Source organism: Echeneis naucrates, chromosome 18, assembly GCF_900963305.1.
Source record: "Echeneis naucrates chromosome 18, fEcheNa1.1, whole genome shotgun sequence".
Taxonomy (NCBI): domain Eukaryota; kingdom Metazoa; phylum Chordata; class Actinopteri; order Carangiformes; family Echeneidae; genus Echeneis; species Echeneis naucrates.
Genome location: NC_042528.1, coordinates 1,853,161 through 1,879,401, shown reverse-complemented (window position 1 = coordinate 1,879,401; position 26,241 = coordinate 1,853,161). Strand labels below are relative to the sequence as shown.

General features: G+C 45.8%; 1 protein-coding gene across 1 annotated transcript in view; it reads left to right on the top strand.

Moving 5' to 3' along the window:
- col4a5 (collagen, type IV, alpha 5 (Alport syndrome)) overlaps nt 1-20,715 on the top strand; it is a 28,738-nt gene extending 8,023 nt beyond the window's left edge. Inside the window, exons 2-49 of the mRNA XM_029525832.1 lie at nt 5,675-5,731; nt 5,886-5,975; nt 6,277-6,321; nt 6,596-6,640; nt 6,746-6,808; nt 7,046-7,099; nt 7,214-7,240; nt 7,364-7,444; nt 7,616-7,678; nt 7,774-7,809; nt 7,899-7,940; nt 8,026-8,118; nt 8,273-8,326; nt 8,414-8,470; nt 8,714-8,758; nt 8,851-8,904; nt 8,999-9,040; nt 9,673-9,766; nt 9,851-10,138; nt 10,309-10,398; nt 10,527-10,597; nt 10,725-10,916; nt 11,007-11,175; nt 11,384-11,476; nt 11,582-11,686; nt 11,784-11,881; nt 11,963-12,113; nt 12,212-12,325; nt 12,611-12,778; nt 12,981-13,070; nt 13,165-13,311; nt 13,413-13,511; nt 13,595-13,684; nt 13,822-13,961; nt 14,050-14,176; nt 14,271-14,450; nt 14,540-14,590; nt 14,680-14,865; nt 17,594-17,727; nt 17,821-17,893; nt 17,986-18,057; nt 18,139-18,267; nt 18,494-18,592; nt 18,684-18,896; nt 18,992-19,169; nt 19,253-19,367; nt 19,597-19,769; nt 20,221-20,715. Coding sequence (XP_029381692.1) covers nt 5,675-5,731; nt 5,886-5,975; nt 6,277-6,321; nt 6,596-6,640; nt 6,746-6,808; nt 7,046-7,099; nt 7,214-7,240; nt 7,364-7,444; nt 7,616-7,678; nt 7,774-7,809; nt 7,899-7,940; nt 8,026-8,118; nt 8,273-8,326; nt 8,414-8,470; nt 8,714-8,758; nt 8,851-8,904; nt 8,999-9,040; nt 9,673-9,766; nt 9,851-10,138; nt 10,309-10,398; nt 10,527-10,597; nt 10,725-10,916; nt 11,007-11,175; nt 11,384-11,476; nt 11,582-11,686; nt 11,784-11,881; nt 11,963-12,113; nt 12,212-12,325; nt 12,611-12,778; nt 12,981-13,070; nt 13,165-13,311; nt 13,413-13,511; nt 13,595-13,684; nt 13,822-13,961; nt 14,050-14,176; nt 14,271-14,450; nt 14,540-14,590; nt 14,680-14,865; nt 17,594-17,727; nt 17,821-17,893; nt 17,986-18,057; nt 18,139-18,267; nt 18,494-18,592; nt 18,684-18,896; nt 18,992-19,169; nt 19,253-19,367; nt 19,597-19,769; nt 20,221-20,302 — 4,959 coding nt within the window. The 3' untranslated portion in view covers nt 20,303-20,715. The remainder of the gene's footprint in view (nt 1-5,674; nt 5,732-5,885; nt 5,976-6,276; nt 6,322-6,595; nt 6,641-6,745; nt 6,809-7,045; nt 7,100-7,213; nt 7,241-7,363; nt 7,445-7,615; nt 7,679-7,773; nt 7,810-7,898; nt 7,941-8,025; nt 8,119-8,272; nt 8,327-8,413; nt 8,471-8,713; nt 8,759-8,850; nt 8,905-8,998; nt 9,041-9,672; nt 9,767-9,850; nt 10,139-10,308; nt 10,399-10,526; nt 10,598-10,724; nt 10,917-11,006; nt 11,176-11,383; nt 11,477-11,581; nt 11,687-11,783; nt 11,882-11,962; nt 12,114-12,211; nt 12,326-12,610; nt 12,779-12,980; nt 13,071-13,164; nt 13,312-13,412; nt 13,512-13,594; nt 13,685-13,821; nt 13,962-14,049; nt 14,177-14,270; nt 14,451-14,539; nt 14,591-14,679; nt 14,866-17,593; nt 17,728-17,820; nt 17,894-17,985; nt 18,058-18,138; nt 18,268-18,493; nt 18,593-18,683; nt 18,897-18,991; nt 19,170-19,252; nt 19,368-19,596; nt 19,770-20,220) is intronic.
- Nucleotides 20,716-26,241: the final 5,526 nt, after the last annotated feature.

Sequence of the window (26,241 nt, the reverse complement as noted above, 5' to 3'; positions counted from 1 at the left end):
TTAAAAGGGAGATATTGAAATGAAGAAAGTCGCACTGACGCTCTTGTGGCCGAGAAGAAGCGTAAAAGTAGCAGAAAGCCTTTCAGAGGCCGCTGCAGTATTACCTCAAATGTTAGTTGAAAATGAGCATCCAGAGTTTTGAGAGCGGAGCAGCTTTGTCTTCTCCTCCTCCATGTGTCACTATCTCACAGATACAGTATCAGGATGTTCAGTGTGATCTTGTTTTGTTTACCGCCGAAGCTCCTGTGTAAATATTAAGGCTAGGCTGCCGACCGTCTAAATAGTGATACACCTCCAGCATGCAGGTTGTGATGTTTGGTTTATGGAAGCATGGAGCGGTTTGCCGTTGTCAGGAGGTTTGTGCAGCTGGAGAAGTCTGGTGTGTTTGGATTGGGGTTTATTTTCTTGGAGTGTGTTTGTGAGTGTGATGTATTTTTTGGGTTGCATGGGGAGAGTGATTCAGAGCGAGAACATGGCTTCTCTTCCTGTTATTTCTGCAGCGTTTGCAGATTGAGACACATCCTCACCAGACAGACATAAAAGAAAAGGATTCATTGTTCCTCTGCAGAGCTTCATGTCGTGGCTGCAGAGGTTCGTGGTTGTGCGATAAAATCAGCCACACACTTGTTCAAGGGTTGAACTGCAACCATTTGGACTTCACAGTTTTGGTGTTCGCTCTTTGGACCTGAACTCATCTGTAAATCTTCAAAAACAAATTGCTAAAACATCACCTCTTATCTGCTTTTACTTGCCTTAATGCTTTGTTTCCGTCACCCATTTTCCTCCTCCTGCCTCCTCCCTCACCTACCTGCCTCATCTAAGTCTGTCCCCAGGCTACACATATCCTGGTATTCAGCTGGCATGCTACAGCTCCCCTCTCTAATTTCTCGTTGCCTGCAGCTACAGCCGCATGCGTGCCAAGCGGTGATGTATGCGGAGCATTGCAAGGGAGCGCTAGCGGGGCGTGCTCAAACCTGCGCTAGGCAGGGCCGAGTCAGGTGGGTCCAGGTTAGGCCGGCCAGGACTGCGGTGGGCCGCCCTGTCTCTGAGGGGAAGCAAATCTCCTGCATACAAGAGCCACCTGAGGACATCTTCTGGAACAATATATACAAGCGGAATAGCTCAGAGGAACTGAAACGTATCAGAAAGCATGCAAACCTTAATATGAGATTTGCAGGGAACTGAGTAATTTGTTTCACTGTAAGAATCTCGAGGAACCATTTGAGTCACGCAGTGATTGGATAGTGTCCAGAAATCTTCTGACTGCTTATAATAACAAAATAGACGTTAATTACAGCTTAGCTTCTCCTCCCCTGCAGACGTAATTCAGTCAACTCAAGAAAAAACACGTTTTTCATCCCGGGTTCAGAATGCGGAGCAGATAGGGAGTCACATCCCCACTTTCAGTGCTCAGATGGGTGTTTACTTCGCCCCCAGCTGGGCTTGTTTAGATGAAGTCCCATCTGGACGTCCAACGTTCAGGAATTCCCCGCACTCTTTTTCTCCAGAGAGACATAAACATCACATTTGGTCAGTTTGACAGAGAAATGTCAAACTGTGATGCCGTCAAAGTGCGCTCGAGCAAGGCTTACTCATTTCATATTAAACTCTGTTAAACTTGTAGCCGCACGCTCGGTTCCCAGTTCAGGACAAGTCGAGGGAAAATTTAATGAGATAAAAGGGCGAGGTGTGTTTTTACAGATGCATGGAAAAAGAGGGTGAGTGCGTGTTTGCTCATCGTGAACGCTTCATCTGGAGCTTTAGTGATCTCAGTTGATGATGCAGAATACATCCTGCACAAACATTTCAGCTGTGAAAAGGTGTAATAACAAGGCTACGGTTGTGTTATCCAAATCCAGAGAGCGATAAAGAACACATACAATCCCGAGTTCAGGTTTGGAGGCGGTGCTCTCGGGGCTCTCCCTGCAGGTATCACTCAGCGGGAGGTCACAGGGGTCAACATTCATTAGACCAAATGAAAAGAAACGAGAGCAGAGAAAATTGTGCTGAGAAGAAAGAGAATTCCCGGGAATATCAATGGAATTCCTGGACCGGCGCTGAGTGTGTGAATGTGGGGACTTGTGGGTTGTTTCACGAGTCGGGGGGTCTTCCTCGTCCAAAGAGTCCAAACACACAATGCCAGATTTCAAAAAATGTTTCTGTTGGTGTGAAAATATTTGGTCTGGTCGCGACTCTCGGGGCGGCAGCACCTTGAAGCAGTTAAAGTCCAGCAGCGATGAAAGGGATCAGCAGTTTAACGCAGCGGCTCGGAGCCTGGAGTGCCACTCTCCAGAACAGGATAAACACACACATGCACACACACTCTTTGTCACAAAGTTATTTAACACACAAAGACGCACACGTGCAGCCTGAGTGGTGAAATTAAAGCATTACAATAACGTGGCCATCTTCTACATTTAATATTGGGTTAGGGTTTTCATCTGACTGTATTTGTGTGTGTCTGTGTGTGTGTCCCCCGCCACAAACTGATGTGAACATGCTGGCTTTAGTTTCTGGTTGCGGTCGCAGAGTGCTGAGCTGTGATCAGTGTTGCAACACGGAAGTTATTAGTCGTGGTGCTGCGGTTAAATCGGGGGGTTTGACAAATCTCTGCATGTGTGCGATTGCGCGTTTGTGCGTATTGATGATGTTCAACGGAGAAACACACTATTAGATTGTCGATCCCTGCAGCTGAGTGTACCGTTTATTAGGGAATGTGTGTATCTATGCACGTGTTTGTCTTTGCTAGGTGGTGTGTGTGTTGTCGAGGGCAGGGCAGTGTGTATAGGTGTCTAATCATCAGTCTGTGATGAGCGGGGGAATTCCAGTCTCGCCAGTCTAATCCCCGGGTGCATGCCTTCCGCTCGCCCTCCCTCCCCGTCCTCGCCTCATCCATCCTCACCTGGTTCACGTCCCCCATCGCTCCACAAACCTCCCTCCTCTTTGTCTCTTCTTCTTCTTTTGCACCCAGAAAAATAATCCCCCCCCCCCACCTCACACTCAGTCTTCTGTTGCACAGACAGTTAGTGATATGCACTTAGACACACTTCCTGTCATCCAGCTGCATGTTCAGGCGGTTAGCATCCTGTCATGCTTCAGTACTGTTGAAGTTAGCATGTTAGCTTTCAAAACACGGGCGCTGCATTAAATGTTGGAAAATATATTTTTTGTAACAACAAGTTGGATCACTGTGATTTGGGAAATGTTCTTTCTTTATGATCCTGACCCAAAGATTATCAGATTTTTTTGGGAGATATTTTGATGTTTGTGCGAAGAACACAAAAGAACATCTGACACAAGGGGACAAAAGATTGAAGTGTGTGTCAGAGATGGTGATGTGTAATGATTTTATCATCATCTTGACCTCAGTTTGCTGATCACTTGTCACAGACCTCTGCAGACCTCCGGGGGCCGGCCTTCAGAGTCCGAGCTTGGTGCTGCTTCCCCTCTGGCCCGATTTTTAAAATGGGACGGTGGATGACGATCAGAGAGAGAAAGTGAGAGAACCCGTACATGCCGAGGGAGTGGAGCAAATATCTGCAGCTCACTGACCTCTCTAAGTGGATTACATGCCCCGTCAGTGCATTGGGGGGGGGGCAGCATGGAGCGAGAGGAAGAGATACGTTCTTAATGCTGCGGTTAGGTAGATTATTTTAAACAAATGGTGGTGAATGGAAAATAAGATCATATTAACCCAATAATTATATCATTACCATCCACACACTGGGAAGGGGGGGTCTCCTCCAACGCCCTGAACACTCATCAATATGAGCACAAAATGGTGGGGGTGTCCGTGACCCCTTTAACCACAGCTGCCGATGAGCAGCCCTGCAGCGATCCACGTCGGGGAGCGTCTGAACAATGCAGAGCGTTTTATAAATGCAAACAAGCCTTGTCGTGCTTTTCTGGGTAAATACAGGTCGGGCGGGGAACGAGGGATGGTTGGGTGGATGGAGGCAGGTGGATGAAGAGAAAGTGGAAAAAGAGAGAGAGATGGAGGAGAAAAGAGGCATGAGCTGCAGGCCTGGGCGTGGGAGAGCAGACCGCATTGAACTGAACTAGACCAGAGACTAATCTGGAGATCCAGGGCTTGTAAAAACAGCTCCACACACACACACACAACCATGACTACCCATGCAGATGTAGTCAAGCGTGTGTGTCCAGATAACAGTTTACACATGTTTCCAGTTTACTGCCAACATGCAGCCTTCTGTAGATCCTTTGTCTTCTGCCACGGGAGTCAAACCGCCAACCTTGCCTCTGCCGCGGGATGGGATGTATGTAATGTACACACTCTATATGTGTACAAACAGGAGCCACACACACACGGTCGTAAATCAAAGCAGTTTATAGGCTGAGAACGTGTAATCTGCAGCTTCTGATCTGAACCCACGAGGAACAGATGTGGATGAATCTCTCTGTTGCTTTTCCAATTAACCATAAAGTCTGAAAACCGGCCATAAAAGAGTGACAGAGCCTCAGCATGTCGTCTTTAATGTGTATATGTCGAATCAACAAGGACACGAAGCTGGAATCAGTTGATAATGATCATTTTTTCCCGAATAAGCCGGCCGTGATTTGGCCGGCGTTGACCTTTGACTCTCTGAGGTCAGAGGAAGTGTTGTGGGGATGCCTTCAGGGAACCGGATATTGTATCCAGTAAGTGTTAAAACGCACACACAGGCATGTGGTGTAACTTAAAGCAGGAAGACACACACATGAGACCGGGCCGTCAACAGGTTTTAAAAAAATCAATGATGAAAAATGATTGATGCATTCAGATTCAGAATTAAAAACACACCTTTGGCATTTTTTACTGAAGAGCAGCTGATCAACTGAAAAATTCTCACGTCTTCATTCAGTCTCAGGTTCTGCAGACTGGCGGTGACATTTTTTGGGGTCACTGTGATCCATAAGTTCACTGATTCATCTCTATTTCTGTCTGATTTATTCAATCAGCAGAAAATAGCCCTCCAACATGTTGCTGATTTGGGTTTTTCCATCATGAACTGAGCTGTCTTTTCGTTTGGGATCATCTGTGAGACCAACAGTTTGCTGGATAAACTGGGTGATGAGAGGCGGGGTAGAAAAGAGACACCAGGAAAAGCATCCACACAAACGTGGACACACAAAAGGTCTCTGCAGACACGGAAGAATGCTGCCTGTCTGTCTGTCTTTTTCCCAACCTGACTGCCTGGCATGCGTGCAATCGATGCCCGCCTGGCATCCGCCGTGTCAACAAGCATGGGAAAAGTTAATCAGCGGCTTGGCACTCCCACTCCGTCCATCACTCCATCCCTCCCTCCCTCCCTTCTCCACTTTCCTCTAGCCAGCTTCTCCACGGTTGTCTCTTCTGAGGCATGCTGGGAGATTCGCTGGCTTTGTTTTAGGTAGAAAGCGTTTTATTTAAACTTTGGCTCTCCCTGACCTTCCACCCATTTTCTTATCATCAAACATGCTGGAAGATCATTTCAACTTTTCTCCTCTTCATGGGAACTAATGCTGCCTGTCGGGGGGGCAGTGAGTGATGATGCAGCGCCCCCTTATGGTTCAACACACAATTACAATGCACGGTCCCATATGAAGTCCATATAAACACCTTGGATGATTCTGGGCAGTTTTTTAGATAAGTTGTTTTTTATGCTTTAGCTGTAATCGTTTGTTTCCTCTGCAGGCTTGCCAAGGATGTGTGGGATCCAAATGTGACTGCAGTGGAGTGAAAGGAGCCAAAGTAGGAAAAATGACACGACATACAAACACAAATGTTGTTTCAAGCTGGACTGTTTAGAAAAACATTTTCACGATAATATCCATTTCGAAATGTGACCTGAGATGTTTCCCAAAAAAGGTTAAAGAGACATCTGTGTCTGTGTGCTCATGTGCAGGGTGAGCGGGGTTTCCCGGGTCTCACCGGACAGCCAGGAGTCCCAGGATTCCCTGGACCTGAAGGGCCCATCGGACCCAGAGGAGAGAAGGTGGGCTTGTGGGGGGCGACACCGATGAAATTATGAACTGCGGTTTGAAGATACCACCGAAATTGAGTTTTATTCAGTACCAAGTAATGAAAAGGCCCAAAGTCTACAACATGGTTGTCCTAATGTGATGTCATTATTTCTCAACTAACCCAACTAAATTATTTTCCTGGATAATTGTTTTAATGTTTAATCTCTAAAAGTAAAGAAAGAAATATCCATGTTAACTTTTTTTTTTCCATGACTTCATCAAGAATAAATGATGATGCAGTTAATAATGTTTCTGTGTTGTTCGTCTTCTCAGGGTAGCGATGGCCCCTCAGGACCGCCCGGCCCAAAAGGAATTAGAGTAAGTTCCTCACATCAATTTCTGGGATTTCCTCTCCAAGTTTATATTATTTAGTTGCTCTTGATTTCTAACATTTCGAGGGTTCAGGAACAACACAGATAACCTCGCTGCTGATTGATGAATTTTCTGCAGCATTAAATGCTGCAGCGTTGAACTTCCCTCCTCTGGCCACCAGATGTCCCTGTTTCCTCTTTTCTTAAACGGTGAAGAAGAGTTCTGTTTGAAAAGTCTTTACACTTCAGATGGCTGACTTTTACGATGTCTTCTCTAACAGGGGCCTCCAGGACTGCCAGGATTTCCAGGAAGATCAGGCCTTCCTGTGAGTTTCCCATCATCTGAAATCCCACCGGAATAATTATTTTATATGACTTTGGCCAAAACGAGCAGGTTTGATATCATTTTCCGTTTACTTTCTGTTTCCCAGGGTCTGCCAGGGCAGGATGGACCTCCAGGCCCAAGAGGAGTGCCAGGTTGCAACGGGACGAAGGTATAATCCTCTCTAAAAACAAGTATCCCTGAAACGTGTATTCGGAGAATGATCCTGGCATCTCTGTTTTCCCATAAAACTTTTTATTTGTCAGATAAAGTCTCCAAAGTACCTAAAACAAAATTTCAGCACCAGATTTGCAAAAACCTATAACAACATCCGCAATGCTGCAAAATAGATCTCTTTGTTTCGTTGACTTGGTGTCGCCAAAGTAAAGAGTCGAGCTCTGCTCCACAGGGTGAAAGAGGCTTTCCAGGAAGTTCAGGAATTCCTGGACAACAAGGACTACCGGTGAGTCCCTGAAGAGATTTGTCCTCGTTTCCTGTTTTTAACATATTAATCAGCATCTTCTCCAGCTCTGATCTGATCCCTGAACGTTTTTCTCCCTCCTGGTTTCCTCTGCAGGGTCCACCTGGTCTGCCAGGACCAAAGGTAAGTGAAACACAAAGATCTAACTCGGTTCTCCTTTGGTTCTCCTTCACTCCGGCCACTTTAAAGTAACGTCATTCACAACAGTGTTTTCTAAGCTTCTCTTTAACTTTCCTCCGTCTACAGGGAGACCCCGGTGATGTGATTTCCACAAATCGTTTTGGAGAGAAAGGAGCAGTGGGATTGCCTGGATTGCCGGGACTTCCTGTAAGTTTTTCTGGACAAACACAAGACTCTTGAAAATAGTTCTCCTCTGTGTATTTTCCGACGCAAGCTCATGAGATGACGCCAAATTTTGTTCAGAAAACTGCTGTTAAAGTTCCCCATGAGATTAAAGATGAAATCTGCTATAACTATTTTGCTGTGTTGGTTTATCAGGGCTCCTCTGGTCCTCCTGGTTTGCCTGGTCCACTTGGCCCTCCAGGGCCCAGAGGAACTGAGGTAAAAAAAAAAAAAAAAGAAAGAAAGAAAGAATAAGATCTTGAATTTTAAATTAATGTCATTTGTGGTGACTTGTTTCTGGTGTTGGCTTTCAGGGTCGTCCTGGTCCTCCTGGTCCTCCTGGACCGAAGGTGAGTTCACATCTTCATCCTTTTCCCATCGTGTTCAGACTCCTCATGAAGAATTAAAGTGACACAATTTTTCTGTCTCGTCTTTTCAGGGAAACATGGGTTTGAACTTCCAGGGACCCAAAGGAGAGAAGGTACCAAAATTTAGAGCATCTTTATGACCGGCACTCTTAATCTGCTGCTTGGTCTCACTTTGTCCATTTCTGGGTTTGAACGCAGGGTGAACCAGGTCTGCCAGGACCTCCTGGTCCTCCGGGACAGGTGGGAGAACAGATCCGGCCAATTGTGACTGAAATTCAGAGAGGAGACAAGGTAAGCTGAGCGTGTCACTCCTCCGTGTTTGGAGTTGTTCTTTATTGTGCTTTCACCGCTGGACTTCAGCATATTTAGAGTCATGTTTTCGGGTTGTGGTATAAACTTTTTGTGACCACCATGATGAATTTACTGTTTTGTCTTTTATCTGAAGGGTGACCCAGGACTTCCCGGCCCCCCAGGTGATCCAGGCTTCCCAGGACCTCCTGTGAGTTTCTGTTATCATCAGTAAATGTTAATTGATCCAACGTGGGCAAAGTTCAGTGTTTGGTTCATGTGTGTTGGTTGTTCGTAGGGTCCCTCGGGCGGCCCCAAAGGAGACAAGGGTGAACCAGGAGAGGCAGGAAAACGAGTAAGGACATCGACAGATCAACATCAGTCAGATACTTAAAGCCCACACCTGATATTAGAGGTCTAAATGTTTTTAAGTGCCTGTCAGACCATCTAAGAAAACTAGCAGCCTCATTTCCTAAAATCGAGTGGAGATGGACCCCTAAATGTCCCGATTTTTCAAAACTGTTCATCTTTTTAAGCTCTTAAGCTCAAACTGGTCCCTTAAGACATAACCATGATCAGTATATCCTTCTCCTTACAGGGAAAACCAGGCAAAGATGGAGATCCCGGTTCTCCGGGCTACCCCGTGAGTTCTGTCAGCATATGACACAAGTCGTATATTACGTCCTTTTTTAAATGTCCTCAATAACTTTCCTTTCTCTCTTTTCTCGCTATCAGGGAAGCAAAGGAGAACCAGGGTTTCCGGGTCCTCCAGGAAGGGACGGAGAGAGAGTAGGTTTTCTCCAGATATTTAGTATTTTAAAGATTTTGTTCAACAAGTCATTGCTGTTTTAAAAAACACCTTCGCTTTTACCTTTATTTTTAGGGACAGAAAGGAGAGCCTGGATTCCCAGGACCGCCAGGAGTGGTGCGTAATCCCTACTTGTTGCATTTTACAACAAAATAAAATAAATAAATCCATTTATTGTTGTATTTACGTTCAACAGCAGCTTTTTGTCTCAGCTGTCTTGGAAATTTCTCAAGTGCACGACATTCTTCTGACCACCGGATGGCGACATTTGTCTCTGAGCAGTTTTCCTTTTCTTTTGTTTATTAATAAATTAAAATCATTCAAAGACTTTCAGCCAACACGCTGGAATTTATGTGCCTAAAAATGAAAATATATAAAATTAAGAATAAATTATTTTCTCATGTACTGTACTTTTTTTAGGTAATGTACCATAATTCATAGGCTAACATTTTCATTTGATACATTTTAATATAAAACTTTAATAAATTAAACAAATAATAAAAACTAATTATAATTGTTCGTTTCCCCACATTCACCAGCTGCCACATTAACATACAAATGAATGCGGTTCTTCTATTTTTTGTAGATATCTGTAAAAATGTTTGCACTTGTACTGAAGAAAAAATTGTCCCGTGCATGACATTCTCTTGGCCACTAGATGTCGCTATATCTTTCTCTCTTTTCTGAATTTATTTTATTTAGTTATTTATTTATTTTATGTCTATTAAAAAATGTTTTTTATCCCTCAGGTGATCGGCTCGCAAACTGGAGGTCGTGTTGGTCCTAAAGGTGAGCCCGGATACCCCGGATCACCTGGGCTCAAGGGAGATCGAGGACCGCCAGGTAAAGATGCTCACACAGCTGCAATATTTGGAATATTTGTAATTTTTTTATTATTATTAAAAATTGTCCTTGTTTCCTTTTCAGGTTTAACGGGACCGCCCGGACAACCAGGACGTCCAGCCACTGGTGGTAGCGGTCAGCCAGGACCTCCAGGTTTCCCAGGAGAGCGAGGTCAGAAGGGAGACGTTGGTGCTCCTGGATTGTCTTTGCCAGGCCCCCCAGGACGTACAGGACCCCCTGGGCTTCAGGGTCCACAGGGGCCCCCTGGTCCCCCAGGCTTTTCCTCTGGAGGAGGAAACTGCCTCCCTGGAGAGCCCGGGCGTCCTGGCGTGCAGGGAGAGCGAGGTTACCCCGGAGAAACAGGCCAGAAAGGCGAGTGAATATATAGATACAGCTCTGAGTGTTATTTTAAGATTTCTGATCATCCTGATTTCCAAAATATCATTAAATGACAAGAAGCAAGTGCAGCGGTGGTCCACCCATCTGCACCACCATCAGAAAAATCCAGTTTTAACGATCTGCTCTGGTCTGACGTGTTGTAGGAGAAAAGGGTGACACCTGCGTGAACTGCTTTGGTGGCACCAGCCCCATCCCAGGCCCCCCAGGATCTCCAGGAACGCCCGGATTCCCAGGTAATATCCCTTATCATGCAAATATAATATCCCAAATTATGCAAATTAGTGCTGCTTGGCATTCCCGTTTTCAGTGTGTCCAGATGTGACTGACATAGAATATAACTTCCATTCCCCTCCATCCTCAGGACCTCCTGGCAGCCTTGGTGCTAAAGGAGATAGAGGATTTCCGGGAACCCCTGGCTCTATCGGCCCCCCTGTGAGTAGTTTTTCTTTCCACTTCCCGAACAAGACATCATCTTTGGTCATGAGGCAGATCTTGATTTCTTTTTATGGCAAAATTTAAAATCTGAAGTACAAGCAACCCTCGATCCTTTGGTTTCCAGGGTGCCCCCGGTCCTCAAGGTGCCCCAGGATTCCCTGGAGAGAAGGGTGACCCGGGTGAGGCCATCACAGTCGGTGGTATAAGGGGAGAGAAGGGTGACACCGGTTTCCCTGGATCACCCGGTCTGCCTGGTCTGGACGGTCGCCCCGGACGTGACGGACAGCCTGGAGCACCTGGGCCCAAAGGAGCTCCTGTGGGTGGTTTTACTCAAATCTACAGTACATGGACATCTTGATCCATCCATGGTTCATTTCTCAACACAGTTTGGCACTGTGCTTGGCAGGGCTCTCTGCAGGTGAAAGGAGAACGTGGACTCCCTGGTGAGCCAGGTGCCCCAGGTCTCCCAGGGGACAGGGGTCCCCCAGGTGCGCCTGGCTTTGGACCTCAAGGGCCTTCAGGAGAGAAGGGAGTCCAGGGCGTCTCAGGCAGACCTGGAGCTCCTGGTCTTCCTGGTAAGAGGACCCACAAAACTTTATTCAGTAATTTTTACCAACAATCTTATTTACAAGCCAGATAACAGCAAAGAGGTTTCTTTTAGCCCGACTACCGGATGTTGGCCGGAATGATTCCTCTCTCTTTCTGCCCAACCAGCCCTCCATGCGCTCTCTTTTTCCCCATTCAAAACACTCACTTCCCAATTCTGTGACCTTCTGCCTGCAGGTGCTAAAGGTGAACCAGGACTTACAGTAGCAGAGAAAGGCTTACCAGGACCCAGAGGACAGGATGGCGAGCCTGGACAGCCTGGTGGACCAGGTACACAATCATGATGAAGTCAAGTTTCCCATCTAGTGCTCATGCATAGGTGAGTTCACACCTGTCCATCGATGTCTTTCGTTAATTTTTGTCTTCTGTTTTCAGGTAGTCCAGGTCAACCAGGACAACCTGGTTTCCCTGGTTTACCTGGAGTGAAGGGGGATCCTGGACTCCCAGGCATCGGACTCCCTGGACCCCCCGGAGTTAAAGGTAAAGACAGGGCTCTCCTTATATCCCCCTATTTCCGTCCAATCCTTAAATCAACATTGTTTTTCCTGATTTTTTTGTTTCTGCACAAATTCTCCAGGATTCCCAGGTATCCCTGGTCAGCCAGGAGCTCCTGGAGGACCAGGTAGACCAGGAGTTGATGGACTTCCAGGCCAGCCTGGATTTCCTGGAGCCAAGGTCGGTAAACCACCACCCAAAATTACACCAAAATGGTTCAGACTATTTAAAAAATCTGGATCTTTTTAATAAACCTGACAGGGTGAACCTGGCTTTGGACTTCCTGGGCCACCTGGTTTACCTGGAGTACCTGGATCTAAAGGTTTCCCAGGACCAAAGGGAGATCCTGGTTTCCCCGGCAGCCCTGGTTCACCTGGTCGGCCTGGATTTGACGGTTCCCCAGGACCCAAAGGTATTTTGTAGTTCTTGAACAGACACGATAAATGTTCTGTGTTTGTGTGTAAAGTAAGTCCTCCGGACTGAGAGTAACATCCTCTTCTCCCTATCCAGGTGATTCCGGTTCACCTGGCATCCCTGGAGCTCGTGGTCCACCTGGATCCCCCACCATTGGCTCAGTGGGACCCCAAGGACTCCCTGGCCCTCCAGGCCCAATGGGACCCCCAGGTAAGAGCTACAAATTTGGATGGGCTTCATTTTCTGCAACTATTGCTTCTCAAATCAGATTTAGATGTCGCTGTGTGCATTATGTTTTGTGCTTTCTGTTTGTCTGTTTCCAACACGCAATATCCCGATTCTTGGCTGTTTTCAGTGTGCTTTGTCAGATCAGAAACACTGAAATTTTACATCTGATTTGTCCGAGGGATTCATCTTTAGGGGAATAAAGTGGAAAGCTGGAGTTTAGGGAATACTCCTATAAGGAGGTGCTGAAATCTTTCGTCATCATTCCAGGATTACCTGGATCAAACGGAGGCAAAGGAGACCCTGGACCTCCAGGTTTAGATATCCCAGGTCTGCCAGGCGACAGAGGAAGTCCTGGTTTCCCAGGTTCCCCTGGACAAATCGGACCACCAGGTGCCCCTGGAGGACCTGGACGGGACGGCCTGCCTGGACTTCCAGGTGAAATACAGCTCTGACATGGATAAACTTTAGTTATAGCTAAATGAATTTGATACTGATGTCACCTGTTGTCATAAAAAGTCCAGCTAAGTTTCCCTTCGTTTGTTTCTGAGTCTGTAAAAACTTATCTGGTGAAAATAAAAATTAGATGACAGCATTAAGGATGTTTTCTTTTTCTTACTCGTCGTTTGACTGGATGCAGGTCAGAAAGGAGACATGGGTCCAGTGGGACCTCCAGGACCTTCTGGAGGACCAGGAGGCCCGGGAGGACCTGGTGCTCCTGGACTTAAAGGTATTTGTGCAAAGAAACACAACAAAAAAAGCTCTTCAAACTCTCAAACGTATTGTTCCAAACCAAACTCTAAATCTCAACTTCTCCTTCTCAGGTGAACCTGGATTCCCAGGTAGAGATGGTGGACCTGGTGCTCCTGGCATTAAAGGAGAGAGGGGTGACCCTGGTCTCCAGGGACCCCCAGGAATCTCACTGCCACCAGAAACAGCAAAGGGAGCCAAAGGGGATCCAGGACTACCAGGTACAGATGATTTATATCTGGTTTAAAAAAAAAAAATAAAAAAAAAAATCTTGTACACGTACACATATAAATGATTTACATCATTTGGCTCTGTTCTACAGGAGCGCCCGGTTTCCCGGGTCAAAAAGGTGTCTCCGGTCTCCCAGGAGACCCTGGCCTGCCAGGATCAGATGGTCGCCCTGGACTCCCCGGACCACCAGGTAAAGGTCTACCTTTCCATTTGTACATAGATCCATAAATCATTATACGGAGATCTCTAATGTACTGCTTCATTTTTGTGCAGGTCCAAAGGGAGATTCTGGCATCCCAGGAGGCCCTGGTGGCCCTGGAGGTCAAGGACAAAAAGGAAGCATGGGAGAAATGGGATTTCCAGGTGTGTTTGAATGTCTCATAGATTGTCTGAGTGTTTATTTTTATTAATTAATTAATTTATTTATTTATTTTTTCGTAATTAGTTGCTAGTCACTTGCTGAATGTCATAAATGCTGCTGCACTGTGGTCATATCACAGGACCAGCAGGACTGAAGGGTCTCCCAGGTTCACCAGGACGGCCAGGTTCTCCAGGACAGCCAGGAGCCCCTGGTTTCTCTGGAGCCAAAGGTGAACCAGGTTCTGCTGGAGTGGGGCCACCTGGAATATCTGGACCCAAGGTGCACAAGTCAACCGCTGGAGTTTTGTAGTTTAGAAGAAAGTCAGAGTACAAACGAAGGTTCACCCTTCTCTTTTACATTTCTTAAGGGTGAGCCAGGTCAGCCAGGATTCCCAGGAAATCCAGGACTCAAAGGAACTCCAGGATCACCTGGTCTGCCAGGTTTGCCTGGAGGACCAGGCATCAAAGGTGATCCCGGTCTCCCGGGATTCCAAGGTGAGCTCCAAAAGGAATGTGATGTCTTCTTAGGAGGGAGGAATCATACAACCAAAATCTAATCACACAAAACCATTTGTGTACTTCTGTTCAGGGCCTCCTGGTATCCCAGGTCCTAAGGGTCTTGACGGTGGACCCGGTGCCCCAGGTCTCCCTGGAGCGCCAGGTAGACCGGGGGAGCCTGGCCGATCAGGCCCAGCAGGATCGCCAGGAGAGAAGGGCCAAGCAGGGCGAGACGGGATCCCAGGACCGGCTGGAATCAAAGGAGAACCAGGTGAGCCGCTGCTCTTCTGGCTCACAAGGATAAGTTTTATTCATGTTTTTCATTTGACTAATTTCACTCCTGCTTCTCTTTTTCTGCAGGGCCTCCTGGTTTTGGTGGACCAGGTCCCAGTGGGCTTCCAGGGTTGCCAGGTGAGTTGGACCTTCACAACGTTTCTGTGATGTTGCGGTTGTTGTCTCCGTGCTCATATAATGCCCTCCGCTCCTTGCTGCCTGTTCAGGTGCTAAAGGAGACCCAGGTCTTCCTGGAGCCCCTGGCAGTCCTGGTTACCCTGGTCCGAAAGGAGACGCTGGCTTCCCTGGTAATCCTGGTTCTCCAGGAAGCATTGGCCCTCCTGGCCCTCCAGGACTGGCTCTCCAGGGCCCTAAAGGACTCCAAGGTCCCCCTGGACCACCCGGACGAGCAGGTAAAGCACTCAGGTTTTGTATTTGTCACCACGTGTGCTGTCAGAAACTGCTGCCTGGTTGTTTTTATAGACTGGGTCAGGCCCCACAAACTGGAGTCTGATACAAAATGGTGGACAACCGTCCCAACAGACATGATCAGGATCCATACTGAAGCTGAAGACACCAGAAAACCGTCAAACTAAAACCTGTGGCTGTCTGAATTTACAACACAAATAATTTCTGCTAATCAACAAAAACCAGGCAGCAAAATGACACAAAAGCAGCACTTCATCTTCATGTCCTTTCGATTTTGCATGGGACGTTTTCGACATCACAGTTTGAGCACCAATGCACCCGTCCAGTCGTTCCAGCAAAACACCCCCCTCCCCACACTCCTTTCACTCCTTCTCACCAGGACATGTGGAAGTGTCCCTCACACACCAATCACTGTTTGTCACTGAGGTGGGGGGGGGGGGGTTGAACACCACAACCAAAAAAAGAGCATGAGTTTTTCATTCATTGTTTGTCACCATTTTAAATCCATCCGTCCTTGTGTCTCCTCACACACTTCACCTTTTTCTCCTGATCTCATAATTGGGGTGGGTTTGGTTGGTTGGTTGGTTGGTTAGTCGGGGGGGGCGCGGCTTTAATGTGTTCATCTCTCCACAGCCCTGATGTCCTGTGTGTGTCTGTTTGTTGTCATAAAGGCATTTTGAGTAAATGTTGGTGTTAAACAGCTGAGCCTGAGACAAACTCCCAAAACTCACAACTGTATCTAAGTAGAATCCAAATACAGCTAAATGTTCGGATTAATACACATTTGTGAGTATTTGTTGAAGTGCGTTGCGTATTTCAGTGTCTGAATTTTTCTCTAAATCTCAAACTGAGTCTAGTTGTGCGTTCTTTGTGGGTTTGTACCTGGCTGAGTGTGTTTCGTCCCACCAATCAAGTCATCTGCATGGACACAAACGCACACTATGATCTGTGATCCCTGTGTGTGGCTACACAAAGAGTTGTTGGGGTAATAAATGCTTGCTTCTTGTTTCCCGTGGCCTGGCCCCACCCACTGTGGTGTGGCCCCGCCTCTTGGCGCGATGACCTTTGCATCCGGCTGTCGCAGGTCCCTCAGGTCAGACGGACGGCGTCCGGACTTCTCCTGCACGTTCTTTACAGAAACTCTGACTCAACTCTGATCCAACGAGAACAAATTTCACCTGAAAACTATTTGCATTTTCTCATTTCCCGCCTTTTCCTTCCTCCTTTCTGTCTCCTGTCACTTTTCATGCACGCTGACGGTAGTTTAACGCACTTTTAACAAAGTAAGCACTTTTATTTCCCCCCATTTCATAATGAAATAAATAACACACCCCAGATTTTAAAACTCACAATAATTTCCTCGTACAATCAGCACGTTGTTTTGAGTCAGATGTAGGTTTTTACAGTCTGGATGAGTCATGCACAATTTTTTACAGCTTGTGCACAAAACGCACTATAACTACCTCACTTGCAACATTAAATGTGTGATTTCAGTTTGTGTCTCATGCTGTAATATCAGTGTTTTCCTGGATATTATTTAAATGTCTGTACAAAAGGATAATTACAGTAAAACAAACTTTCCAAATCTTTGTTTTGTGCCAAAAACCAAAAGTTCAACTGAGCTCCCATTCAGTCTCACAAGCTTCTGCAGCAGCCTCCCATCAGGATGATTTGCCCCAGCTGGGGGCAAATTCACAGCTGCCACCGCTGAGCCCTGATCAGCAAAGCTCAGTGCAGCCTGCACCAAAGAGAGCACGGCAAAATGAAACAGCTTCCAATTGTTGTTGTTTCTGTTCCGATAATCTGAACAGAAATAAGCTGATCTGGCCTTTTTGTTGGCTGATACACAAAAAGTTTTCCTTCTGTTGGTGGAATTAAATTCAGATTCATTAGACGAAATCAAATTCAATTATATTTAATTCTATTTAAGGTTGACAGAGTCCATAAATTCTTGGCCCGGTAGTCTTTTTTGTTTAATATCTATTTCGGCTACTTGTTTTTATTAATTCAGTCTGTTTCTGTGCAGATGCTTGCTTCTGTCTAAACTTCCTCTTCTTTTTCGCCCACGCCTCCAACCCCGGCTCCGCTTTATCCGGGAATTCTGGGAACCGTAGGTCCTCCAGGTTAGACCCCAGGGCTTTGGTGGTTTTGGTTTTGTGTGCGTCTCTTTTCAGGGTTGGAGTCAGTTTGTTTCAAATGTTAAAACATGAAATTTAATCAGATTTCATGATCGGAGTTAAAGAATTCCAGTCAGTGAAATTCAAGAGTGCCCATTTGTTGCTTTGATCCCTGGAAAAGGTTTTGTGTTGTGTTGTTGTTGTTGATTTTGCTCTTGTCCCCACAGGAAAGGCTGAACACCTCACATAAACACACACACACACAAACATAGACTAACATACAACTCCAGTATTGGTAAACAACTAACATGAAAAACAAAAATGGAAGTCTGACGAACTTCAGCGCTGCTTTTAAAACTTCTCCGAAAATATAAATATTAAGAGTTCATGATGATGAGTCACAAAACAGTCTGTTCCTCAGACATGCACCATCTTTTATCAAAAGGACACCAAAATATTTCTGGAATTTAACACATTTTTCCAGATGAAACAATTAATGGCAGCAACATATTATAGTAAAAACCTGTATGTGTGATGTTGTTGTGTTATTCCTCTGTTGTACTGTATCTGACATTTCAACCTTTGACGTGTGAAGGTGCACCCGGCCTGCAGGGTCCTCGTGGGCCCCCAGGGAGTGGCGGCATTAAAGGCGAGAAGGGTATTCCCGGCGCTCCAGGCCAGCCCGGCTTCCTCGGACAGAAGGGAGATGCTGGAAATCCGGGATTCCCAGTAAGCTGAGATTTAAATATTTGAGAAATTAGTTTTACTGTCAACTTGAAGGATCCAATAAACCGTCTTGTGTCTTCACTTCCTTCTCACCAGGGTACCAGCGGTCTTCCTGGTTCCCCTGGTATTAAGGGAGACGTCGGCCTGCCTGGCGTTCCTGGATTTCCTGGTTAGTCCAGAATCTCCTTATTCCTCCTTCCTTCAAAAATTTTTTTTCAACCCGGAGTGTTTTACGGTTTGTCTTGTTTGTATTTTTGCCAGGACCTAAGGGAGACCCGGGACTCCCCGGTGCCAGCGGTATTCCTGGAGATCCAGGAGACATCGGACCTACTGGTGGGTTAACACGCTGGCCTTTTACCTCCAGGGAATAACGAGCTTCTTTAAATGATTTGATCTGAAACTTTTGACCCCCAGGCCCTCCTGGTGATCCCGGTATTTCCCCGTCTCCAATTGTGTATAAGGGAGAGAGAGGACCACCTGGTCCTCCGGGTTTGCGTGGTGGTCCGGGACTACCTGGTCCTCCTGGAGGCGGTGGAGCCCCAGGTGGGTGAATCTAATGAGCCTTTGCCTTTAATGATTTAAGAAAAGTACACGTAAATTTTATTCTGGAAATATATCATTAAATTTTCCATATAATTTTACTTCAAATGTCTCGGTTTCCTTTTTGTTTTTTTTTTTGTCTTTTATAAATTTTGAGGAACAACGCTCAAAAGTTCTTCCCTCACAAACTTCAGGGTTTCAGAATTAAAACTCTCCACCCCGTTCTCAGGTCAACCTGGTAATCCTGGAGATCCTGGTGCAGAGGGTCCTCCTGGTTTCAGCGGCCCACCCGGCAGGAAGGGAGACCCCGGGCCTGCTGGGCAGCCAGGTACGTAAAACTGGACCTGGACCTGAGACTGTCAGGACTCACCTTGTGGATCTTAGACTTGAACTGTAACATTTCAAATCCTCTAATTCAGGTCAGCGTGGTTACCCTGGTCCCCCCGGTTCAGACGGTCCTCAGGGTCCTCCTGGACTGCCGGGGACGGCGTCTGCAGCCCATGGCTTCCTCATCACCCGACATAGCCAGGGTCAAGACGTTCCCTTCTGTCCAGATGGAACAAACCCCATCTACGACGGATACTCCCTGCTGTATGTGCAGGGCAATGAACGGGCGCACGGACAGGACCTCGGTAACAAGCACATCATCATTTCACCGCAAGATTGCATCAGACCAAAAAGGGGAAGTCGTTGAAGCCTCATAATATCATCCGCTTCTCTTTTCAAGGCACGGCCGGCAGCTGTCTGCGCCGGTTCAGCACCATGCCCTTCATGTTCTGCAACATCAACAACGTCTGCAACTTCGCCTCCCGTAACGACTACTCCTACTGGCTGTCCACTCCGGAGCCCATGCCCATGTCCATGGCCCCCATCACTGGAGAGAGCATCAAGCCTTTCATCAGCAGGTGGGGACCGGGAGGGACGAAGAGTACGCAGTAGAAGAAGACTTGGAGGTGTAGTGTTCACTGTCATGTTTCCTTCCTCCTAGGTGCGCGGTGTGCGAAGCCCCGGCCATGGTGATTGCGGTGCACAGTCAGACCATCCAGATTCCTTCGTGCCCTGCAAACTGGGAAGCTCTGTGGATTGGTTACTCCTTCATGATGGTAGGACGAAATACATACGCACAGTAACACAATCCATTATAGTTTAACGGCAAAAACCACGTCGGAACAATCCAACCACCCAACGAAGACCAGCCCAAACTTTCATGGTCCAAAACTGAAAATAGTCTTAAACCAATTCTCCCCCACTCTGTCCCACAGCATGCAACACAATTCACACATTTTTGATGTGCATGTGTTCTGCAGAACTAATCTTCCCTTCCCTCCCCAGCACACCAGCGCTGGCGCAGAGGGCTCTGGCCAGGCCTTGGCCTCTCCGGGTTCCTGCCTGGAGGAGTTCCGCAGTGCTCCCTTCATCGAGTGCCACGGCAGGGGGACCTGCAACTACTACGGCAACTCCTACAGCTTCTGGCTGGCCACCGTGGAGCCCAGTGAGATGTTCAGGTACAGACCTGTTGTATTTGAATATTACAGTCAACAAAGACAGATTCACACAGCAGGTGCTCGAGAACCAGATATTGGAGGCACATTTGAGTTGGCAGAGACCAAAAAGTGAGCAAAAATAAATAAATAATAAGACACTCCGCTTGTATTTAGCATAGATGTGGATGTCTGAAGTGAAGCCTCAAACCTGCAATCTATCCAATAACCATCAGGGGGCAACACCACATTGTGTGGAAGTCAACTTCCACACTCACTTTATTCATCAGCTCAGTAAACATTTTCCTGATAAGTTTACGGTCTCAGTCTCGCAGTCTTTAACCCTAACCCTCTAAATTCAAAAAACCAAGATAGCAACGGCCAAAACACAAACCATTCAGAAAGTTTTATCTCTCTGCTGCCCACAAGCGGCTCGTATATACACAAGTTAACCTTTAACCTTTGACCCTCACAGGAAGCCGCAGTCGGAGACTCTCAAGGCGGGTAACCTACGGACGCGCGTCAGCCGTTGCGTGGTTTGCATGAAGAGGACGTAACAGCACACGACTATGAGAGAACCAGTTGTTGCTGGGGACGCCCGCTTGATAACACGAGATGATTGGATGGGGACGAGTAAAGGTGGCGGGGCGGGGGGGGGGGGGGCAGGGGGGCAATGGTCGCCATGTTGACAAGGTGGAATTCCAATGGTGCATTGTCTTCCGGCAATATAAAAAAAAACTAAACAAAAAACAACTCAATGGTGCTACTGTGCTACACAGCTTAAGAAAAAAGAAAAAAGAAAAAAAAAAAACCTGACGTACATGAATCTTACTTTTAGTCTTTTTCTGAGAAGTACCTCAAAACGAAAGCAGAAAAATACCTACTAAATGGTGCCATGATGGATGTGTGACAACAAAAGTGCTTTTAAAAAAAAAAAAAAAAAAAAATCTTCCTCCTTTTCCCCCCAAAAGGATCACGCTTTCCTTTTCTCTCTTTTTTTATTTTGAAATCACTTTTGACGTTTGTTTGTTTTTTCGGTCTTATTGGTGAGGACTGGATGGTTACCAAACCGGCACTTTGACTTCGGAACATCCACGATGAGATGCACTGACGCCGAGCTTTCCTTAGTGAGACTTTACTTCAGCACTCGTTCTGTTTCCCTCGCTGTCATTTTTCTGTCGGTACTAACCCTGCTATAGCCCGCCTACACCTTCTTTGCTTTCCTTTTTTGTTTTATTTTTTGTAAGAAATAAAATGTGTATATTGTGTAAAACACCTTTTTGTTTTTTAGTGTATTAGGTCTTGAGTCAGTACCAGCTGTTTGAGACGACTTTTCCACACACTCACACGTTCGCACACCAAAAAAGAACCACACAAACGCACACATTCATCCACTTCATCGCTCACTGACACATCAACTCAGACGTTGTACAAAGTAAGGCTTTTATGAATGAAACAGTATTTTATATGTAATAAATATATATTTGAAAAAAAGAGGATTAAAGGTATATAAACTTTATTTGGCTGTGGGGAGATTGTTCGCTGTTTTCAACCACAAACTGGTCACGCACTTCACCGAACAATAACGCTAACTACTGAGCACAGACAGAGCCATTTTCCCTAGAACGTAACAGTTTTGTATCAGATTAACGATGCCGATCGCCTAAACCTTTTTGTATTCGATGTGTAGAATTAATAAATGTTGAACTGAATTAAAGGGGGATTTGCTTGTAGGTAGTCTAATGATTGGGGAATGTCACGGATATTTGTTGGGGGGAGAAAAAAGTGAGATTTGAATTAAATTTTGGCTCGTTGATTAGAAAACCACAAAATATGTTTTGTGTGTTGTTATTGTTCTTCTTCTTCTTTTTTTTTTTAACATTTCCAGGTGCTGGGCTTTGCTGTAAAAAAAAAAAAAAGAATAAATAAATTAGAGGGGCTCTGTTTCTGGCAGGCAGCACCCGTTTGCACCCAAAACCTTCAAAATCCACTTTGGCTGGCTCGAATTTGAGTCCAGTTCAAGTATTCACGCAGGAGTCTGAACATCCAAACAGACTCCTGATGTACTGTAAGTCTGCAAGCGCTGTTCAAGGGCAAGGGGGGGGGGGGGGGGGGGGGGGCGAGGAGAAATATTTTCCTGTGATTTTATTGTTATTTTTATTTTTTCAAAACTGCTTTTATGAATCCAATTTTGTCAAAAGTGGGGTGCGATTAAAACTTGTTCTATTTTTTTTCTTTTTTTTTTGTGTGTTTTATTTTCATGTCATGTTATCCAGAAGTTGTTATAAACTTTTAAGACTGAAATAAATAATATGTCCAAAGTGTCGTCTCCTGGGAATGAATAGTGCAATCTTCTATGTTAAGTTTTTATTCCAACATTTGAATGAATTTGGATTATGCTTCAGATTAAATAAGAGATTTTATGTTTCCTTTACGTATCAAAACTAAGTCTGAAAATAATCACAGGTTTCGATACAAATGGCCAAATGAAACTTCTCCTGATCTAAAAATAAGTGAACAATAACTAGAGCAACTGCAGTTACGTGACCGTTAGATATAAAGCAGCTCGTCAGTAAAGCATTTTCAAACTGGAAAAGATGTGCTGAAGTAGCGGATGAAGATCAGGAGTCGTCTGCTCCTGATTTCTGAACAACAAAAATAATTTCAAGTGCAGACGGTGCTGTTCTGCTCAGCGGCCAGCAGAGAGCAGCACAGAATCTGATCAAATCCTGCTTTAATATTTACCTCCTATTAGTTTAGAAGACATTTTATGATCCCACAGGCAGTTAATATCCTGAAGTTTATCAGCTTTCATCACATACAGACTAAATAATATTCATTCAGTTAAAACAAATGGCCAATATTGTACGCTACTAATGTACAAAAGAATTAAACAATAAAAACAATCAGATAAAAACTAAACCTATAATAAATAGCTTAAGGCCAATAAATAGATAAATAAGATGCCAAGATTGTTGTCGATTCAAACAGTGATTCCCGTTTTGTCTTCAGCTCATTAAAACGGAGCAAACACACAACGATGGAGAAAATGATTCCCGCACATTTCCTGTTTCCATCCGTCCACCAGGGGAACGAATAACAGTTTTTATGGTATTCGTGGGAAATTCAAACTATGGAGCCAAACGTAAAAGCGGAGGTGTTCTCTCTTTTGTCTGCAGCTATTGTCTCAGTTTTCTAAGCTGTTCGAGGCCGCAGGCTTCCTCAGCTAATCTACTTCCTGAGGCAGGAGCGGCTCGGAGGTGAGGGGGTCTCCGTTTGTACCCGGGCCGCCGCTGCTTGCTGGTTCCTGGACAGACGTGCTGATCTTTTGTCTGAGTGCGTTTTCCAACCCCCCAGCTTCCGCTCTGTACACACAAAAGGTAAGTTTGGGACGCACACAACAAAACACAAAGTGCTGCATCACACTGGCTGGGAGGTCCCCCCCCCCACCAACATCCTGGTGCTTAGGGAGCCTATCCCATTACCAAAAAACGGATTACACGTTCCCTGAGCCCGAAGGCCGAGGTGTCCTGCCAAGAGTCGTTAAGCGTGTCACACACAGACTGAGGTCAAAGGGCACGCACAAAGGAAGAGGGGAAAATTTAGAGCTTATAATTAGAGGAAGTGGTGACACCTGAGGGAGGCAGTGTCTTCACAGGAAGGAGCACTTGAAAATTAACCGAAACTGACGGATCCTCTGCGGTTGTGTAAACCGTCTGTGTGTTTGTGTGTTTGTGGGTTAGGGGTTGTCCAGAGGCATCCGACGCCGCGCTCACTGACGACACTAATAGTTGAAAAGGCGCGTACATCGGATCCACTCAATATGCCAGCCAAGTGGAATCCAAACACATACGCCTCCTGGAGCGCACGCACAAACAGACGCACACCGTGTGTTGTTTTGAAACTCTAGCAGCGGTCTACATCCCCGTTGGGCCCGCTGGTTTGTCCATCAGTAATGAAACTCCAGCGGGTCACATGCCGGTGTTGAAATGCCCCCTGCTTGGTCCAGAGGCCTGGACCTCACACACACACACACACACTTCTATACATCACCATCTCTCCACTGCGAAGGTCTGTCACTCAGCAGGGAAGCCGTGGACGCTCTGCTCTCCCCCCCCTCGACTTCAGCCTGCAGTGGGGGTGAAAACATCCAGGGATCCATCTGTAGGACAGATTCTATGTTAGAGGACATCCCGTCACCCAAAGGTCAAAGTTCACAGTCCGTGAGACGGCCAAACCTTTTCCTGAACGACATGAATGATAATATTTCAGCCGCTTAATTAGAAACTCACCCTAAAGTGGCCATCACTGGGGGGACCTAAGCTGTCGACGGGTGCAGATCCTCAGGGACGATGAGGACACGTCTTCAGACTGGACTTAAAGAGAAGGTGGAGCGTCTCGTTTAAAGGCTGCGAGCAGAGCTTTGGTACGGAACCCAGACCGCATGGATACCGACCACCATCACCTTTAATTGAAAAGCCTTTCAGACACTTCGACACACATATTTAAGGTTTTACTTCATGATTTCTGTCCTCAAAACAGATATGCTGAAAGAAAGACGCTGATGTGGCGGCACGGTGCAATCAGCAGGGCAGTTGAACAAACAGCGCAATACATCAACTGAAACAGAGAAATCAAACTTTAAGTAAAGTGAGCGATGCTTGATATTACGTACAAAGACCAGATGTGGCAGCTCAGATGATCAATTTAGATTTAGGCCGATGAGTCTGACCACCGTTTGACCTTCGTGTTTAAAAAAGGCCCACATTTCACAAGTCCTGTTAGTCAGAGATGATATCAGGTCGTATTGGATGATCTGATTGCTGATAAGTTTTTTTGCGGCCAGCGTCATTAGCCCTGAAGCTGAACAGCAGCCCTTCAGTCGTGCGGGGAACTCCCAGCACTAATTGACGTCTAACTTGCTATTTCGCCAAATAGTAATTCACTCCGCCTTGGCAGCGTGTTGCTAAATAACAAAAACAGACCCAGAGGGTATCAGAAACTGGCTGAAAACCTCCGAGAGGCGAACTAAGGGTCAGCCCTGACGTCCTCGTGAACGGCGAAATAAAACAAAATCAAAAACTTATTTATATCTTCTTCTGCCTGGCGGCCAAATTTGCCCGTGAAATAACAAGAAGGGCAGTAAGAGGATTGAACTATTGACTTTCTGTTCCCGCTTATCAGCTGGTGACAGTCAGCGTTATGGTGACCTGATACGGGTTTATCTTCCTTAAACTGCTGTGAATCTTTTATGCACCAGTAAACGTTTCCTGTCACTGTTCCAGGACGTGATTTAATTGGCGCTTGGAGATGACAATCAGGTTTTTCTTGATGATTGATGGATAGAAGTTCTGTGATCTGGACAAGCTTCTTCGACATTAAAACTAATTTTCTCAGTTTCTTACGACTGATCACTCAGCTCTCTGCTGAGGGCTTAAAGTCATTTTAGGGCTTTTTATTGAGAAGTCAGGTAGAGACGAGCTGCTATACATCAGTTTTTCATTTTTTTCATACATGTGGTGTTTTTGTTTGAGCTCGTCAGGCTGGAAGACCTTACTTCCTGAGCAATAGATGAAAAATATGTCAAAATCTTGCAACGCTGGGGAAGGTGAAATCATAAATTCATTGCTGGATCCACATCAGGATCAGATGGGTCCTTCCTCGTCCCGGTCAGTACATCACTACATAATCCTGCTGACAAACAAAGAAACCAAGAAAGGGACACGGGTGAAAACAAACTTCTGAGCGGAGCTGGAAATCATGTTGTTCTCATTTGGTTCTGTCTCAAGTTTATAAGCTTAAAAAGACACTCAGTAATATCAGGATGTTGTTTTTACGGCAAACAAGTTGTGTATCGTATCAGAGTTCCTTGACGGCCGTGGAACAGAGAAAAGCTGTTTATTTATCGACTTACAAGCAGAAACCAGACAAACAATATGACTGTGTCTCATCAGACTGCTGCGGTCGGACTTTGGATTGTTTTGACAGTTGGACTTTGGGATAGTTGGCCCGGTCACCTGAGTCGGATAAACACCGCGTGACATCGCCCGAAAAGCCCTCATCTGTAAAAAAAAAAAAGCGCTTCAGGAATGAGGAAATAAGTGTTTTCTGGTTGACAGCCATCTTTTTTTTTTTTTCTTCGAGGGCCAAAGGGTCAAAAACTCAATAAAACACATGAAGGCATATCAGGTCAGTTTAGCAAAACAGCAAATCTGCAGTTGTGTGGCTCCATGACGGCACATATGTGTGTGTAGGTCTTTCATTCATTCATTCATAGCACATTTATCTGAACTGCTGAACTACTGAACAGTCGAAGGAGTTACTTTGATTGTCGCTGCGGCTTTAATGTGACAGTTTTGAATCTTAAGAAACTAAATCCACCTTCCAAACCTTTAAAATCAGACTTAAGACATCTAATATGATCCAACTGTACGTAAGCATCAACGTTTTATGCCCAATGATGGATTCTCCATCAGGATAGCTACATCTCCTGGGT